The 18,768-nt window shown below is 38.2% G+C and overlaps 1 protein-coding gene across 1 annotated transcript in view; it reads right to left on the bottom strand.

The window, feature by feature from the left end:
* Nucleotides 1-18,768, bottom strand: part of Wwox (WW domain-containing oxidoreductase) — a 102,753-nt gene that overhangs the window by 63,642 nt on the left and 20,343 nt on the right. The window contains exons 4-5 of the mRNA XM_067146649.2: nt 17,334-17,529; nt 4,623-4,802 (exon numbers count right to left, since the gene is read on the bottom strand). Of these exons, the coding sequence (XP_067002750.1) occupies nt 4,623-4,802; nt 17,334-17,529 (376 nt within the window). The remainder of the gene's footprint in view (nt 1-4,622; nt 4,803-17,333; nt 17,530-18,768) is intronic.

Raw genomic sequence — 18,768 nt, 5'->3', positions numbered from 1 at the left:
TACTACTACTACTACTACTACTACTACTACTACTACTACTACTACTACTACTACTACTACTACTACTACTACTACTACTACTACTACTACTACTACTACTACTACTACTACTACTACTACTACTACTACTACTACTACTACTGTATTCCGTTAAGTTTCATACTGCTTATTCAAATCAGCGCATAAAAGTAGGGATCGAGTTTCTGGAATACTAGAATGGCCCAGTGTGTTACATACCAGTACTATCAGAAAATTTATGAACCAGAGGAAAGGCATGCTAAAGAAGAAAGTTATCTAACTCCCCAGCTATTTCCCGCCAAAATTCAGGAAGGCCGTTATATTCGATACCCAGCAGTAATCCCATCTATCAGAGATGAGTGGCAGCATAAGAGACAATAAACATCACAACACACAAGGGTCAATGTAATGTTATTGTTGATCAATTTTATGAGCTTTCAACATTGTAGGCCTTCACATTTAGTTTTCTTCCGACTCTGAAATACCACTCTTACCATAGTTGGTACAGTAAAACTTAATAAAACAAATGATCAGAATTTCTAGCCTATTCTCTATAACTTTTGTTACGTAGTACTTTTCAATAGGACCAATAACATAGGTATTTGAAAGTTAAATTTTAGGCGCCTTCCCCTAAACTACAATTTCATCCAAGGTGAATAAAATTATTTATAGCCTAGACTGAAGTTTTTTATTCCCCGACTCTACGTATGGATTTTCATTAAATTCTGTTAACCCATTTGCTCATGGCTCGGCGTTGGACTTAGTAACAAAAATACAAACTCATGAATATCTCTTATCACAGCTGGTACAGTGAAAATGTATAAGACATCAACGATCAGAAATTTAATTCTATATAACTTTAGTCATGTAGTGTTTATCGATAGACTACAAATATTAAGAGATAAGAATAACAAATATTCGAGAATTAAATTTTAGGCCTTCCTCTAAACTACCATTTCACTCAGTGTGAATAAAATGATTTATAGCCTGGATTGTAGTGGCTCATTCCCTGACTTTACATACCGATTTTCATTAAATTCTCTTCAGCCGTTTTCTCGTGATGGGTGATACATGCAGACAGACAGACAGACAGACAGACAGACAGACAGACAGACAGACAGACAGACAGACAGACAGACAGACAGACAGACAGACAGACAGACAGACAGACAGACAGACAGACAGACAGACAGACAGAAATGATGGACAATGAAAAAGAGCATTTCCTTCTTACTGTGGACTCATCCAATACAGAAATGCTATTCTTTTTAAATTCTGAGCAATATACAGACAAAACTCTTATTTTATATATATAGAAGATAGTTTGCTTTTGAAAATCAAATCCTCTAAGTGTTACATACATTTTTTGAAGAATGAGTTACTTACTCTTCCTACCGAATGTCATCGGAGACGACTACGCAAAGGATTCATACATAATTATGGCGTTAATGGAAATGCTGTGAATGCAATTAAATGTTTTTATTTAAACGAGCAAACGAAAACAAGCGACTAGGAATGGTGATTTTTGATGAAGTGAAATTGAGAGAAGACATTAGATTTAATACAACTACACTGACAGTTGACGGGTTTGTTAATTTAGGAGATGAAACTCCCTATGACAAAAAGAACGTCCTTGGCAATCACGTGCTTGTATTTATGTTTGCCTATTTGTTGCACAGCAGAATCCAGCCTGTAACAGTGTATGCTAGCAAGAACACAACTCCTGGAGAGCGACTGTCCAAAATAACAATACAGGTCACAATTCAACTGGAACAAGCTGGGGTGAAAGTAATTGGTTTTACGTGTGATGAAAGTCAGTGTAATAAAAGGGTGTAGATAAATTTTGGGCATTTCAGGGAAGAATGATAAAATAAAAATGCTACATTGAAAACCCAGCAGATCATCAAAGGTAAGTGTGGGCATTTTCTGATTCCGTGCATATTTTGAAGTGCATACAAAATTAATTCCACGATAATGTTTGTTTGCTGCATAAAGGCAAAAAGGTGAATTACAACTTTTATAGACAGTTATTTCAAATTGATACTTCTTCTGAATTCACCAGTCTTCGAAGTTGTCCTAAGATAACATCCTCCCACATAGACCCAACTTCATTTCAGAGGATAAACGTCAGGTTAGCTTTTCAGTTATTTAGTAATAGCGTTGCCGACACATTTAAGCTGTTTAGAGAAATTAAGCATAATGAATTTAGTGATAGTGAGCACACAGAAATTTTCACACGAGAAATCAATAATCTTACAATGCCCATAACTCCACAATGTCCGTAAAAGGGCTCAATAAAGGTTCTCCGTCACACAAAATATTGCTTGAATTTTTAGAAAACATCACATCTTAGAAAAACACATTTGCATCTTCAAGAATTTTGGAATTATTAACAGTAACCTTGAAAAGTACTCTGGAAATTGCGGACTAGTTGTGGAGCAGAGGATTTAGGTATGACCTGACGGCAAAATTTAATCAAGATCCTTTGGGGCGCCATTTCGGTATTTTGCATTCTCTTAATTGTGATGATCACCCTTCCACTGTGGACTTTTTACATTTACACATGATGCAGTCTGTGTATATACCTACCAAACTTGCCCTAAATTTGACCGCAAATTGCGAGTCAGCGATTCCCCCCTCACTTCATTTGTTTGTCATATCCGTTCAATGGCTAAAGAAAATGAATGTAAGAATTAAAAAATTAAAGATTCCGCAAAGGTCAAAATTACAGAAAAAATAGTACTCACGGACTGGGAAAGTGAAATAACTCTTCCTTAGGAGGGAAACCTCACAAAACAGAATTTAGTGTTTCACTTGGCAGGCTATATAGTAAGAAAAGTGACAAATATGTTCACTGCTTAGATTGTGCACACACCCTTTGTAGTGAACAGGCACCTGAGCTTCCACTCTCAATATTTACCCTCATTAAAGATTATGGCATGAAGAAAGGCTTGCGATACTTGACATATCCACCGTGTGTGTTTAGGTTGCTATTGCAAATAGAAGAGGTTGTCTCAGAAAAATTGCGATCAGAACAAAATTTATGGGGTGATATATTTTTTGCATGTTTGGACAACATAGATAGTTGTCCAACTCACAGATTTTGGATGCAGCAGTGATCGCAGGTATGATGTTGCGGGAAAATTAGCGTTTCATTACATTAAGTGCCGATTCTTCTTCCATACGAAGGAAATAAGGAAAGAGGTGCTGTCGTCCAAATCAGCGAAGGTTTCGGACAACTAATGCTTTCGTGGATGAGTTAAAACCTTTTGTATATGTCTTATATAATGTGAAATGCATAATAGTTTCAACTATATATCAATACATTGTAAGTCATTTCAGAATTACTCATGTTGAAATCTTTTCAGAGGATAACATTAAGCCATTAAATTAGTGTGTTTACCAGCTTCCTTTATTCAAATATTCCTGGACTGTACACACATGGCACACAAAAGGGAATACCGGTAATTCAAAGGCCATTCTGGCAACTGTAAGTCTTAAAGAATTTATTTTGTGTACGTTTTGCATATTGCTGTGCCTGCTTATTGTATTAACACGAGAAGTGCGGTTCATCCATAGCTACACCAGCGCAGTCTGCCGCCACCGCCTATTAACTACGAGAGAGCATTTACTTCATCTTTCCATACGCTATGGATGAACTGATACTTGCTTTTCTCTTTCCATTACTCATAATTAGTGGCAAATTTCCCATGCATGTCATTGATGTGCCTTGTATTTTCAACAAAAAATAAATATTCATTCCTCATATTTTAATGGAAGTTACTTATATAAAATTTGAACACACAGTTATCGATACTCAGGAATGGACGAAACGAGCGCAGCTGACAAGTGACTGCTACTAACTGCCATACTACTCCACAGATGGCAGCACAAGCATTGGACCCTTGTTGGTTGTAGATCTCTTTCGTGGGGTTGAAATGTGGAACGAACAGCCACATCCATCAAGAGGGCGGTGCAAGGTGGAATCCTGTAAGTTATCGCGTGTGGTCGGGATTTATTTGCTATTTCGTGAAATACTGGAGTTCTTGCTGGTGAGTCATTCTTTTCTTGTGCTATAAATTATGATATATGGCAAATGTGTGTTGTAATATAAACGATTCGGTTTCGTGTGCTTGTAGTGTAAATATCTTACAAAGAAAATGTGGGAATGATGCAATTTTGAAATGAAATCACACCGATCAGAGTAGTTCAGCAGGCATGGATGTAGGAGCGCATTTCTACTGCACAATCTGAACTGAATTCTAAACATTGTGTATTTCGAACAATTATTAAGGGAACTATTTAGCATACTTTCTTTTAAGGAGAAAAGCAGAATTATAAATGAAGGACAACCGCACCCAACTCTGAATGAAGTTGTGTGCTCGTCATTTCAACTGAAATATTTATGAAAGAGACCATTGGATTAGTGGATGCGAGACCTTAAATAAAATTTTCTGTTGGCCTTGTTTGTTTTCTCTTGAAAAATGTGTTTGGAATGACAGTCTGCGTTGATGTTTGCAAATTTTTCGGTTACATCCCCTAGACCAGAAGTGAGGAGCCATCACTGCTCATAATGCACTTGAATGTTAATCAAGGATGGTCACCTGTGACTCTCAGAAGATACCACAACCACTCTGGCCCCAGCAGGCAGCACTGGCTCCAACAGGAGAGTAAGATAGAAGTGACTCAAGTGGTTCACTTGAAAAGTAAGCTCGTAACCATCTTCAGTCTGTGTGAAAGGTGCACCAAATACACCAGCATTCAAAATCAGTATATCCAAGCATCTGAAAAATTTACAACCACAAATTGCATTTACTACTGTCATATAATCATACAACATTACATAAATGATAGAAGTGTTATCACTAGGGCCTAGATTATAGGTAATATAAAAATGAGAAATATGTAGCTAAAATTGACAAAATACGTAATATATAAAAAATATGTAACTTAATATCTGAGCTTTATTTGATGTACCGGTATTCTTGTGCACAGAGAAGGAATCAAAACCAAAATAAGTTAAAGGGCAGATGTTATTCAACCTCTAATTTTCATTTGGAGGCGCAATTAATAACTAACTATTTTTTCCAAATTTTCTGCGGTCGCTGAATGCCTTATGTCTGTTAGGATGTACTTATATAGAAATACAACTTTCAACTTTGCACGAAGTCACTGGTGCATAATTTACATGAGGAATGGTACTGGAAGATACGTTCTCATTCTAAGGGAGCTGCACAGACTCACCATTAAGTATTCAGCATACATTTTAAAAAAAATTTGTGGGTTCTTTTTCAATACATCATTGAATTTTACTGAAACACGCTGCCAGCACAACACTCAATTTACTGACTGCATCTTCCACTATAGACAGATTCATGGAGGGGCAGTCCAGAAGTTTCCAGTTTTGTAATGCTGTTCGGAATCCAATTAAAATGGCTTGTGATGTATGCAATTGATGAAACCGCCTTTGAAACTTAAAAGGCACTCGTACACTGATGCACAGACGCTGCACTTTCAGGAGGAAATTTTTCCACCACTAACTTCACTGCTTCAAAATATTAATTAAAGAAGTTCACAGCTTCTATCCACATTCCCCATCCGGTGATCACATGCTGTGGAGGTAAAGGCACATCTGGAAACAATTTCTTGTAGCAGTGCGCACGATAGGGAGTTTTGCGGAAAACTTTTCTTGTTGCTGATACTAAACCATTCACTTCAGGAAATTTTTCTCTTATGGTCTCAACTACTCAATGTAATCCGTGTGTCAAACATGTCAAGTGGACCATATTACAAAACCACAGCTTTTAACATATAGGATACAGCATTTGAGTCTCTGGATTCAATTTACTTGCTAGGAGATTTGCAGTGAAAAGACCCAAGGCATTGGTCGACTCGTCAACAGCAATCCATATGTATGAATCACCAAGTTCAGCTCTAATCGTTCCCATTGTGTCAATGTAGCAGGAGATGAAATAGTTGTTCCTGAGTGTTGATTCATCCCGAATATTGAAGCTGCAATATTTGTGTAGGAATCATTGAAACTTCGGCACTCCAAGTTTATACCATTGCCATGTACAAATCTCTATAAAATTCACAGGTAGAAGACGAAAAAGGTTCCAGCACCCCTTATGTAAGAAGAACTTCGATGGAGCACGTTTTTATTTCTCACAGGAAGATCAGTTTTGAAATTCTGTTCTAATTGCGACTTCATGGACCACCCAACACATTTGACATACACTCTGCATAGCACAATGTTACCATTACTTGTAAAAGCTTCATCAATCAAAATCCCATCTTTTAACTTGTTTGGATGCGACTGGTGCCATAGCCATTCACTAACTGTGACTCAGAACATAGTTTGAGCAAGTGTTTTGTTTCGCGGGTTGTTTCTGCCAAGCAGTCACCCCAGTCGCAGGGTAACTTTCACTTTGTGTCTTTCTACGTAGTAGTAGTGAAAGGTCATTGATCCATCCTTCACAATGTACCATTTCTTCTTAAGGGATGTACAAACCATCAACATAGCTAAAGGATGCGATTCTTTGACAGAATACTTCACTTTAAGTTATTTTTAGATGTTAGAGACATACAGAAATGGCACATGGCTTTTAGTGACGGGAGTGTCCGAAGACATGTTCGGCTCCCGTAGGCGACCTGCGCGTCGTGATGAAGATGAAATGATGATGAAGACGACACACACACCCAGCCCCTGTGCCAGCGGAATTAACCAATGATGGCCGAAATTCCTGACCCTGCCGGGAATCGAACCCGGGACCCCTGTGACGAGCACACTAACCATTTAGCCATGGAGCTGGACAAATCAATGCAAAATTAATGTAAATAGAATTATGTTTACTTTCAAATGTCCAATATCCTTCAAAATATTTAAAATATGTAATATTTATCAAAATATTTAACTTTAAACTATTTGAATAATGGTCCTTTTAGTCTGATTCATTGACAAATATGGGAACAGAATATACATATAATTATTACATAATATAATCCGGACTCTAGTTATCACAATCCCTGACGATTAAGTGCTAGAATGCGAGGGGAAGCTAACCCACACAGTCATGGATCAAAAATATTTTGAGTTTAGCGTTTGTCTTTATTGCATGAAATTAAGCACATTAACAGTCACATTTTTTGTTCATAAACGATTATTTATAATCCAACAAATATAGCAAAATTAAAATAGTCTCCTAATATCCATTATTTATCTGAAAAATGTCGCCTCCAAATCAATAATGATAATAATAATAATATTTGCTTTACGTCCCACTAACTACTCTTTTACGGATTTTGGAGACGCCGAGGTGCCGGAATTTAGTCCCGCACGAGTTCTTTTACGTGCCAGTAAATCTACCGACACGAGTCTGACGTATTTGAGCACCTTCAAATACCACCGGACTGAGTTAGGATCGAACCTGCTAAGTTGGGGTCAGAAGGCCAGCGCCTCAACCGTCTGAGCCACTCAGCCCGGCACACCTCCAAATCACTAAATATGAAAAATGAAATTTTAAAAATCGGTTACTTTTAAAACAGCCAAATTATCATCAATTACTTGTTTTAAAATGCAGTTATGTTCAGATTTACATCAACATGGATTTCTTGTTACATTTAAGGTTTACTAATATTGTCTGGGGTTTAAGTCACACCGACTCTAAACAGCCATCTGTCACCATCAGCCATGACGTCAACACTAAAACATGACAGCAAGCACATGTGCTACTGGCTACCACTACCTGATGTAATGTTACCGTGTGGCTTAGCTCCCTTTCGCAATGCGAGATTGCTATTAAGAGATATTCCAAAATCTTTCTTTTGTACAGTGGGAGAGTAAAAGCAAGATAATTATTCATATATTGTTGGGGTAATAAATACGAAGGTTGGAACTTAAATAGTGGCAACTATTTATTTACAACACATACAAAAGAGTTACATGTTAGCAACCTTTACTGTCCCTCAATGTAGTCACCAGCAATGTGGATGTCATAGTATACCTTTAGCAGAGCCTGTTCTATTGATGGTGTGAATGGAGCAGTCTACTGCCTGTCAAATCTCTGCAGCAGTTCTGAAGCGAATGCCACGAAGTGGTTCCTTCATCTTCGGAATCAAATCGAAGTCACAAGGACTTAAGTCCGGGGAGTACGGTGGATGGTACAGTACTTCCCAGTCCCACCGACCGAACAAATCAGCCACAGCTTGCACTGTATGCGCCCGAGCATTGTCGTGCTTAATGATGGGTGGATCCCGCAGAAAGTGTTGCTGCTTCTTTCTCAAAACTGGTCGCAGGTGGTGCTCCAAAAACGAACAGTAAAACCATGCACTGACGGTCTGCTGTGGAGGAATGTAATGCATTAGGATAACACCATCACAGTTGTACACGAGGATCACCATAACTTTCACCGTACTGGGGCTCTGACGAACTTTCGACATTTGTGGTGACTCATAATGACACCATTCGTTCGATTGGCATTTCAGTTTGGCTCATACGATTTGGCCCATGTCTCATCCAGGGTTATGATATGACGTAAGAAAGTCTCTCCTTCTTGCTCATAGCGCTCCAAGTGCATCTTAGCAGCATCGTAACGCAACCATTTGTGAATTTCCGTCAAATCATGCAAAACCCATCGCGATGCAATTTTTCGCATGCCCAGACATTCCTTCAGGATGTGAAGCACAGTCACATGCGCTAATCCGGTTTCTTGGGTGAGCTCACGAATCATCTGGTTTCGATCACTGTCCCGTAACGCAGCAAGCGCCATGCACTACTTCTTCACCGACGCTCGTAGGACGACCTGCCCAATGAATGTCCACCGCAGTTTGCCGACCACCGTTGAAGGCTTTTACCCAACGTGTTCTGTAAGGCAATGCAGATTCCCTGCAAGCCTCTTGAAGACCTTGATGACACTGTCGTGCTGTACGACCTCTGGCACATTCAATCTTGATCCAACTCCATCATTCCTGTTTGGAAAACATAGCGACAACGTTACGTTAGACCGCTAGCTCACAAGTGACTGTGTTTCTCTCACTTGTGCGCACGCAGGTGATGTGGGAAGGGCAAGTCCATTTGCTCTGAGGTAAGGTAGGTATGTAACTAACGTGTGCTATCAGCGACAATATTAGATTCCGTTGCATAGAGTCTCCACAGCAGTGTTGCCACTATTTAAGTTCCAACCCTCCTATATAATAGTAATATCCAAATATGACAATAACTCATTTTTTAACAATTTGTGGTTTAGCTTCTTCTTGCATTCTAGCACACAATTTTACAGCTACTATTACTGAAATAAGAGCTTTTCAGAATATTCTGCTGCACGTATTGGTATTTATTTACAATATAATCATATTATGCCTCGGCTGGTGGGATGTAGTGTTTACAGTGCTAGGCTAGAATAAATTCGTTACTTTCATTGACCTGTCTCAGTCTAATCCTTGGCTTTGACAATATGAAAGTGACTGAGGTATGAGCGATACTAGTTATGCCATTCCTTATGCAGCCAGTCCCTGTTATGAATGGTGTGGAGTTTTAAATAAGGTATTTTACATGCATGTGATTTTAATCTATAAGCTGAAGAAGAGAATTTTAATTCTCGAAACATGTACTTATATATATTTATGTATTTGAAGGTTTAGTATATATACTAGATTTTGAATTATATTGACAAGGCGGACCTTGACATAATTAATAACTGTAATTAAGTCAATACATGGCCATCAAGTTGGGGAGCGCGGAAGAAACCTCCACGTGTGCAGCTACAGAATAAATTGTGCAGTTAATTTTGATTAAACAGACTGTGACTGACGGTGCTCCCTGGAAACGGTAGAGAGTGCACATATCTACCGGCTAATTCTTCCATTCCAGAAGTGTCTGACACGAAATAAATGGTCAAGTTAATAGATACTGTATTATCAAATTACGGTGCGGAATTTAAGTTCGTGGTCGCCCAAGTTTTAGGCCTCGGTACTTTCCATTCATGATTTTTTTGACCACTAAACAGGCGAGAAATGTAGCTTGTACATCATCATCATCATCATCATCATCACCATCATCATTTTACAGTTCCAGTTTCCCGGGTACTGTTGACAAGCCTCTTCCATTCTGTCTTATTGAGATACGTTCTGTTGTTAATGACGTCCTCCAGTGTCCTTCTCCGATCTGCAATGTCCATCTTTATGATGTTCATCCAGTGGGTTCTTGGTCTTCCCACCATCCATTTCCCTGTCGCATGTCTCTCCAAAAAAAATATGCTGTCCTTGTTGGTTCCATCCTCATTACATACCCAAACCACCTGTCTGGACATGCCGTGCCGATCTAACAATGATGTAACAATCCCAGTGCCCTTAATATCATTCCTTAACTTGTCCAGTTTGGTTTTTTGAATTGTGGGCCTAAGGAACTTCATCTCGGATGCCTGCAAACTTGAGTCTTTCTTCGTGAGGATGCAGGTTTCAATACTATAGGTTAGGACTGGTATGAAGTACTTTGATTTTGTTGGTACTTCGGGATACCAGAGGAGTGTTCGTACTTGCTGGTAAAAGCGAGAGCTCTTCCGCATCACTTGCCAGCTCCTTTGTGGCTAGTGTATCTCGAGATATTACTCTAATTACCACAGCGACAGGATGTTAATGTGAAGATCAATAGTTTTGACGTAGTCGTCCATTCATGAGACTATTTCCTGAAAAACACTTGATCGAGGATTTAGCGTTGACAGAACTGAAATTTCTGGACGGTTTATGCGAGAAACCGTTTCTTCGAGGAACGGATAACGTGGGATTTTTAATATATGTTTTAAGTGGGATGCTTGGGGCACCACGTAATTTGAACAAATAATACAGGAAAACATAGTTTCGGGGAACGGGTGATTGAGGTTTCACTGTAATATTAAAAGTATGTCTCAGCACTATGAATTCAAGTTCAGGATTGATCAGAGACCACTGATAGGGAAGGAATATCACTATACCGTATTTTCTCGCGTAATGAATGCAATTTTCTGACGAAAAATACTGGTGAAAACTTTGGATGCGTAAATTATTCCAGGAATGCAGATATTTAAAAATGATTTATAATTCATTTACAATTTGTCATTTGGCGTAAAATTCCGCCGTGAGATTTTTTCTAAGAAGTTGAATAAGGTACATCAGGTAAGTTGGACACGTGGGTTTGAAATACTGACACTGGAAATATTCTTCCCGTTACGAGCTGAAGTGAAATACATAATAATGACATACTGCCAGAAAGGCCTGGGACCCTGATAGATTTCCCCAAACTGTTCATATCCAATCTTGTACGAGTGACATAACTATCCACCCTTTTTCTTGGATACGAATGTGGAAATGTAAGCACTGTTTTTTGTTTAAGAACAACGTAGGGTGAAAGCTTTCTGCCATCAGCTGTTACAGCAAGACTTGGAGTACATTGGTAGTTTTTGCTTCCGTTAGTGCGTACGATAACACTCGATGTCCCTTTCTTATCAATTGTTCAACTTCGTGGCACATGGAAACTGTTAGTAGTTTGACCTGCAGGTCCTATTTGGGAGATCAAATATTCTTTTACTTTATGCTTGTCAATCACAAAGCGATGAAAATCAATTACTTTTTGGTTGAAATCATTCGGCATTTTTTGGCATAATATTGTTCTTGGTCAAAGAGAAAGTCCATCTCTCCGCAGCTAACCTTCAAATTATCATACTCATAAAGACGCATGCACGAGATGCTGTAAATTGTGTGCACTGTTTCATTTACAAATTATATACACACACATTAATGAACTGCCATCTTGACAAACACTTAACTGCTACATTAGCACGTCAGCCAACTACCAACACAACAAAATCACAACATGAGTTCACACACTCATTCGACTAAAGACTTTCACTAACAAGTCTTGCTAACAACTCAAGACTACACCTTGGCCGGCCACACTTCCAGAAAAGTATGACACAACATGCTTTCTTGTATTTTCTTAAGTCTCCAATAACCTATGTACAAATGAATGGAACTTTCTATAAAGCTCTACTGACAAGAATGTGTTGTTCGGGACTACTACCCTGTGTTGCACAACATTACACTGGATTTATACATCATATTTACAGGTAATAATAAATTATATACTATTAATTACATGTTCTTACATTAAATAAACTCTTATTAATATACATTCAGCAGATCTCACGTTTTGTTACACAAGACAGATCATACAACACACAAATAATACTACCACGATTTATACCAAATAAAGTCTGTACATAACTACGTAAATAATAATAATAATAATAATAATAATAATAATAATAATAATAATAATAATAATAGACGTAAATAACTTCATAGCCACACCTCACAAGTAATAATAATAATAATAATAATAATTGTACCGGCTGGTACACCTCTACGCCGCATATTTGAATTTTCCGCCTTAAAGTACTCCTCTACAGGAGAAACTGTGAACTTAAATCTGGATCTATTTAAACCTTTCCTCTGAAGATGTCACTGTGTGAATTTTGACGTGTTTTTGTTTACTAATTATCAAGAAGTTCGGACATTCTCTCATAGATGTCACTACCAAAAAAAAAACTATTATCATGCACCCTGGGAACTTTCTTGAAGATATTTTGTACTCATAAGTTTTCTTATTACTAAATTTCGTTCTTTCATTTGTGGGTTGGCAATATTAATCTTTTCTTTCAGCCAGTTTTGAACTTAGCCAATCCACAATTTCTGTAATTAAATTTTGACCAATCGTGTCTTTCTTCTTCGATTTTGATGTGTAACTGTAAGCTACCCAATAAATGCCTGTGGGTGTGTCTTAACTCTCTTGGTGCCAGGCGGTAGTGCGAGCACCCCGCCTTTAAATTGCCAGAGCCAATCTGGTCGGCCTTTAATAATCCACTCGGAAGTTGCCAGAGCCTATTACATCAGCCGACTTAAAATTCTGTGATATACATAATTTTGAGGCAACCTATAGTGACGTGCATACTTTTGTTACAACCTGTAGTAAAGGGGCTACACATTGTTGTGTGCCTGACCTTGCTTTGGCAGTTCTAAGAGGGTGTTATAGCTTTCACAAGAGTCGTTTCCTGTGTTTACAAATACCGCTAACCGGTCAGTAAGAGATTGCTCCTTGCAATGAGTGGATTTTTGACGGGAAAATGGCAAGTTGTTCACGTGATATTTTTCAGCAGATACTGATGACAATAAATTAATGCAGTATTTGTAACAATGCGAAGTTAACGCAGATTATTTATCGGATAGCGATATTGAATTTAGTTCAGAGAGTAGTGACGAAATTATACCGGGCATGTCCAAGTAATCACCCCTGTAAAAAAGAGACGTTTAATTGTTTCTAACGGCACTAAAGCTACTCTGAATATGGTGGTAGATGAAACTAGTGATAACGAATATGATGATGATGTCTCTGAAGAACATTTTGTGGAAATTGGTCCCAATGAACACGACAACATTCCTCAATGTCCTGTCTCCTTGAAGAAACTTCTTGGACCTAAGCATGCCTCACAAAGTCCGGTCTCAGCGGGCCAAGTGTAGCATGCCCGCCTCTCACCCGGAGGTCATGAGTTCAATTCCCGCCCAGGTCAAGAATTTTCCCCTGGTCCTGAGGGTTGGTTCGAGGTTCACTCAATCTAAGTGACCCTAAGTGATTGCAATTGAGGAGATATCTGACGGTGAGAGGGCGATCCCGGTCTGGAAAACCAAGAATAATTACCGAGGTGATCCGTTGGCCGCTTCCTTCCAACTCCTAGCCCTTTCCCACCCCATCGTCACCATAAGACCTATTTGTGTCAGTGCGACGTAAATCCACTAGCAAAAAAAATTATAATACTCACCTAGAGTATTCTTCTTGCCAACGGGTTTTCCTTCGAATTCTGGAATAAAGTTCTTTAAAATACTGTTCCAAGAATTCAGTGTTTCTATTTTGTCAGTGTAAGCTTCAGTTCTGGAATCCCAAGTGACCGATTTTCATTCTACCTCAAAACTGGTCTTCAGTATTTATTTGATTTTCAAATAATTTTACCATCTCCTTCATTTGCTGTTGTAGTTTATTTGATGTCTCCATGTTCAATAAATAAACTATCACAGTAAGTAAAATATTCACTCTACAACAGCATGAGACCAAACAAGGTAATGAAGAAAGATAATGGTTGGTGGATCGCTGACTCAGTTGCGTTCCATCTTCCGCATTACGTCAAGCTGGCATGAGAACACTAACTTGAGTGATGTTTACGTATGCACAGGGAGGTACATCGGGCGACTAGTTGAGCCACTAGTCGCCCACGGCTAATAGACTACATTTACTGCAATGCCCCGTCACATTTGAGCAACTAAAAGTCGCCAGAGCAGTTGCCGGCTCAGATGACAGCCGGCAACTAGTTGCTCAGTTGCGCCACTAGTCGCCCACGGCTAATAGCGGTCTAAGAGACATACTGGAATCCTATCCAACAGGATATTATTTGTTTGCAAATCCATCAGCATCGGGTTAACCTTTTAAGGGCTGAGTTACCAGTTAGCTGTTTGGTACCTCAGTGCTGACTATTTTCATTTGCATGTAAACAAAATTATAGAAGCCTCAATTTTTTATAACTTTTCAGTGGGATGATTGGTTTAAAAAGTTTAAAGATGTTGGTTCTTTATAAATTAAATGCAAATGGAAAATCCTACACTTATGTTCAATATTATGAGAGAATACAAAATTACATTTTTTGTGCCCATGTGTGCATCATCTTTATACAAAGTAAAGAGCCCAAAATAAAATTATTTCTTTCTGTAAGCAACTAATACATGTAACTCCTTACAAGTACCTAAGTTGATAAGTTAACAAATTCAATGTAAACTGTAAACTTGTGGTACTCATGGACATGAAAAATACTAAATGGATAGGGATGTCTAATACAGAAATACCATACATTGTAAATATTTCTCAGGTAAAAGTTTCACAGTATGAGTAGTCTGTTTCACATCTGATACCTTTAGAAGGTTTTCTTTGTGTGAAAGATTTAAAAACATGGCAAAATGTATAGCCCTTTATCGCACAATCAGCACCAATACTGGCTTTCTCTCCGTTTCACAGGCTGTTGGGAGGAGCGAGTACATACAGGCAGATCTTCTCGTTTACCAGAGGGGGTAGAGGGAACCTCATTAGGGAAATAACGCTCTGTAAGGCGCAATGGATTTTCCTCTAGGGACGGTCGACCACCTTTGTGTGTTTTACCAAGGGTGTGGTGGTTTTCAGTCAGCTCTCGAATAACTTCCAATTGGAACTTCGCCTAGGACATATGGCTACAAGTTTGGAGTAGCTACAAAGCAAATGCATTCAGAAGACACAGATCTATTATGTAGAAAAACATTTTCTTGTACCACCTGGTGGTTTTCCTTACACATTCAATGTATGAAAGCATCATGTCTGTCTTATCAAACCCACCCATACCCTTATCATATTCAACAACTGTAGCTGGTTTCTTCACTGTTTCCCCTGTTTTGTGGTCAGTATTGTCAGTTGCTACCATTTCATTCCGGTGGAAGGATGAAAGCATGTAAATTTCCCTCTTATCCTTCCACTGCAATGCGACCATATTGTCAGCGTGATGCGATTTTACATCCCCCTTCCATAATGCCTTTACAAATACAGGCATCCCCTTTTAGTTCTTACGAACAGTACTGCATACGAGTCTTTCTCCTCACAAGATGGTCAACTAACAGTGGGCTAGTATATCAATTGTCTAAGAACAGCTTGAGTGCCTTGTCAAGGTATGGTTCAAGTAATGTGGTAACAACGCTTCCTGACACTCCTGGCAGTTCATTAGTGCAGACATCTGTATCAGCACCCGTGTATACAATAAAATCTAAAATATACCTGGTTTCCACATCACACAAAACAAAAAGTTGGGACACCAAACCTGTGACGCTTCGATGGAATATTACTGTTTGAAGATAACCTCTCTTTGAACACCACCACTGATTCATCAATAAACAGGTTGGTGAATGGCTTCAAAGAGTTTCTGAATAATTTTCTTACAGAGTTCACTAATTTTGAAGAGTCGATCCAAAGAAGGCTGAACATCATTGTTACATATGTGTAACACTGACAGAATCATTTGGAATGTGTCCCCACGCATCAATTCTGAATAAATTGGCAAGTAGAGCAACCTATCAGATGACCAGTGTTCAAATATATTGTTCTACCGTTTCTTCCCATCAGCATGCACACTGCAAGGAAAGTGTACATTTGATCCACTGTTACATCATTCCAACTTCTAAATCTGGAATGTGGTGACAGCTTAATGTTTTCCACCAGTTGTTTGTGATACCGATTTGTTTCACCAACAACCAGCTGCACCAACTCCACTGGCACAAAAGTTTCTAAAAAATCAATTATTTTGCGATGTCAGTCTGTCAGTTACAGTCACTTGAAAGTCTGGTGGCAAAAATAGTGATGAAACAGCTTTTGAACTCTGTGTTTTTCTTCTTTCGTTTAGAAGGAGGCTCTGTTTCATTCTCACTTACGATAGTTTCAGCACTCTCTGTATCACTTCCACTTTAAAAATCACTTAAAAATTCATTAAAATCATCATCATCATTTTCGACTGTCGTTAATAATGGAAAGATTCTTTGATCCGAAATAACATCACGACGAGAGCAACTAGCTTGTTGTTCCGCCATGCTTGTTTACATTACAGATGAACTCCACAGACATCTACAAAAAACTCTGTTACTTTCCGAAGCTATAAGCCATGATTAATTAGTTCTATATAATGCCTAACAGATGGCAGAATAAGCCAGAGATCGAATCAGCAATCGAGAGTGATACAAATATAAATGGCCCGTTTTGAGTGAACCGGGAAACTGAAAAATATTAAAGTTCTCGTCGTCTGCAGATGGGCATAGCAGTGGTGGACCAGCTGCGTCAACATGTCTATAGGCGGGCGTAGCACTCATAGGGTTAATGAAGAAATAGGCCTTCATGTTCTTCTACATTCTTCTGTATTGCAGGGTTTGCTCTTCTCGATTGCTGTGTCCATTTTCTGATCAAACAACTGGTAAGATTGCAGATTTGCCAACATTATGTCAAACTTCATTGCGTCCATCCATCATGGTCTCCGTTTTCCTCAGTGTCTTTTCCCATCAAATTCAATGTTGAAGGCCACTGCTAACAAAGAAATACATCTATGACATCCCCAAATCCTGTAACTCGATGCAGGTCTCAGACAAATGAAAGGTTGTTAAAAATATGCACAGCATGCCGCATGAGGCAAGATAATTTTAATTTCTCAAAAGTGAAAACGATGAAATGGCAATACCTGTACTGCAACTTGAAGGTTGTAGCAAATGCCCTGACACTGCGTAAAGACGCTAGATCTAATTCTAAGGCATCACACTTGGTATTAGGACGTTCATTTTTTATTCTTTCAATAGCTTCTTGGGCTTTGCTCACACTACGACAGGCAAACACCACGGTACACCCATGAAAAGCCAGAGACCGGGCAGTTTCATACCCTGCAACAAGAAACCACGTCTTACAAAACCTTTCTCGAACAGAAAAGTACCCGTATAGGTAATACAAGTGTAACAATTAAAAAATCCTAATGGATGGAATTAATTAGTGTCATGGTATATCTTGTGTAGAGAGTCAATTTAGGAAAAAATGAAAAATGGTAGTATGTCTGTGAAATGGAGCAATTACACATCACAATCTCTTTCAAATCCATGAAATCAAGCATTACATAATTACTGCTTCTAATGATTTCAAAATCTGCCTATACGGTAATTATTATTGAATCCTTGCAAAAAACATGCCTGGTGGACAACAGAATGTGATGAAATTCATAGAGACATCAGGCATTGTTAAAGTTCCAAGCCCATAAATCAGAAGAAAATGCTATCAACCTAAAAAAATATCAGGAAGAAATTCTCACAAAATATTAGAAAAATTAAGAGAGAATTTCATAAGTATATAATAAACTCCATTGAAGTCAATTATCATAACACCAATTCTAGAGACTATTATAAAATTTTTGGAAGACAACTGCAGAAATATGCTCCTCTTACATTAATGTTGAAAGATGAAAATGGAAAAATGGCACATAGCAGTAGCGGTAGTGAAAATGCTGAGATTATGGCAAAAGCATTCAGTAAACTTTTGAACTGTGAAGAACCTATGGAACTATTACAAATTAATACAAATACTCCATTAAAAATCAAATTTAATAACACAGACCCTCCAACATTTCAAGAATTAGGAAAAGCACTAAAAGAACTTAAAAATTATAAGGCATGCGAAGAAGACCAGGTTTTTGTAGAGATGTGGAAATATTCAAGTAATATGGTTCGGATTTCCTTACACTTGGCTTTAACAAAAATTTGGTTCACTGAGCAGTTTCCAGAACATTGGACAACAGCCTTAATACACCCTCTTCATAAAAAAAGAGATAAGAGTAATCCAAATAATTATAGAGGATTGTCTATCATGAACTGCACATACAAGATTTTTTTCCAAGATCTTGTATGGAAGGATTAAAGATCAACTAGAAAAAGAGTTAGGAGTATACCAAGGAGGCTTTAGATGACACTGGAAAAGTTGTGCTGAACAGATCATCACTCTAAAATTAATAATGGCATACTACAGAAAACAAAACAAGCCTATAATAATAACATTTGTTGCCTTAAAGGAGGCTTATGATTGTATACATAGACCTTCAATGTTAAAAATTTTACAAAATCTTGGACTCCATCTTA

The sequence above is a fragment of the Anabrus simplex genome, chromosome 4 (assembly GCF_040414725.1).
Source record: "Anabrus simplex isolate iqAnaSimp1 chromosome 4, ASM4041472v1, whole genome shotgun sequence".
Classification (NCBI taxonomy): domain Eukaryota; kingdom Metazoa; phylum Arthropoda; class Insecta; order Orthoptera; family Tettigoniidae; genus Anabrus; species Anabrus simplex.
This window is presented reverse-complemented; position numbering and strand designations above follow the sequence as displayed.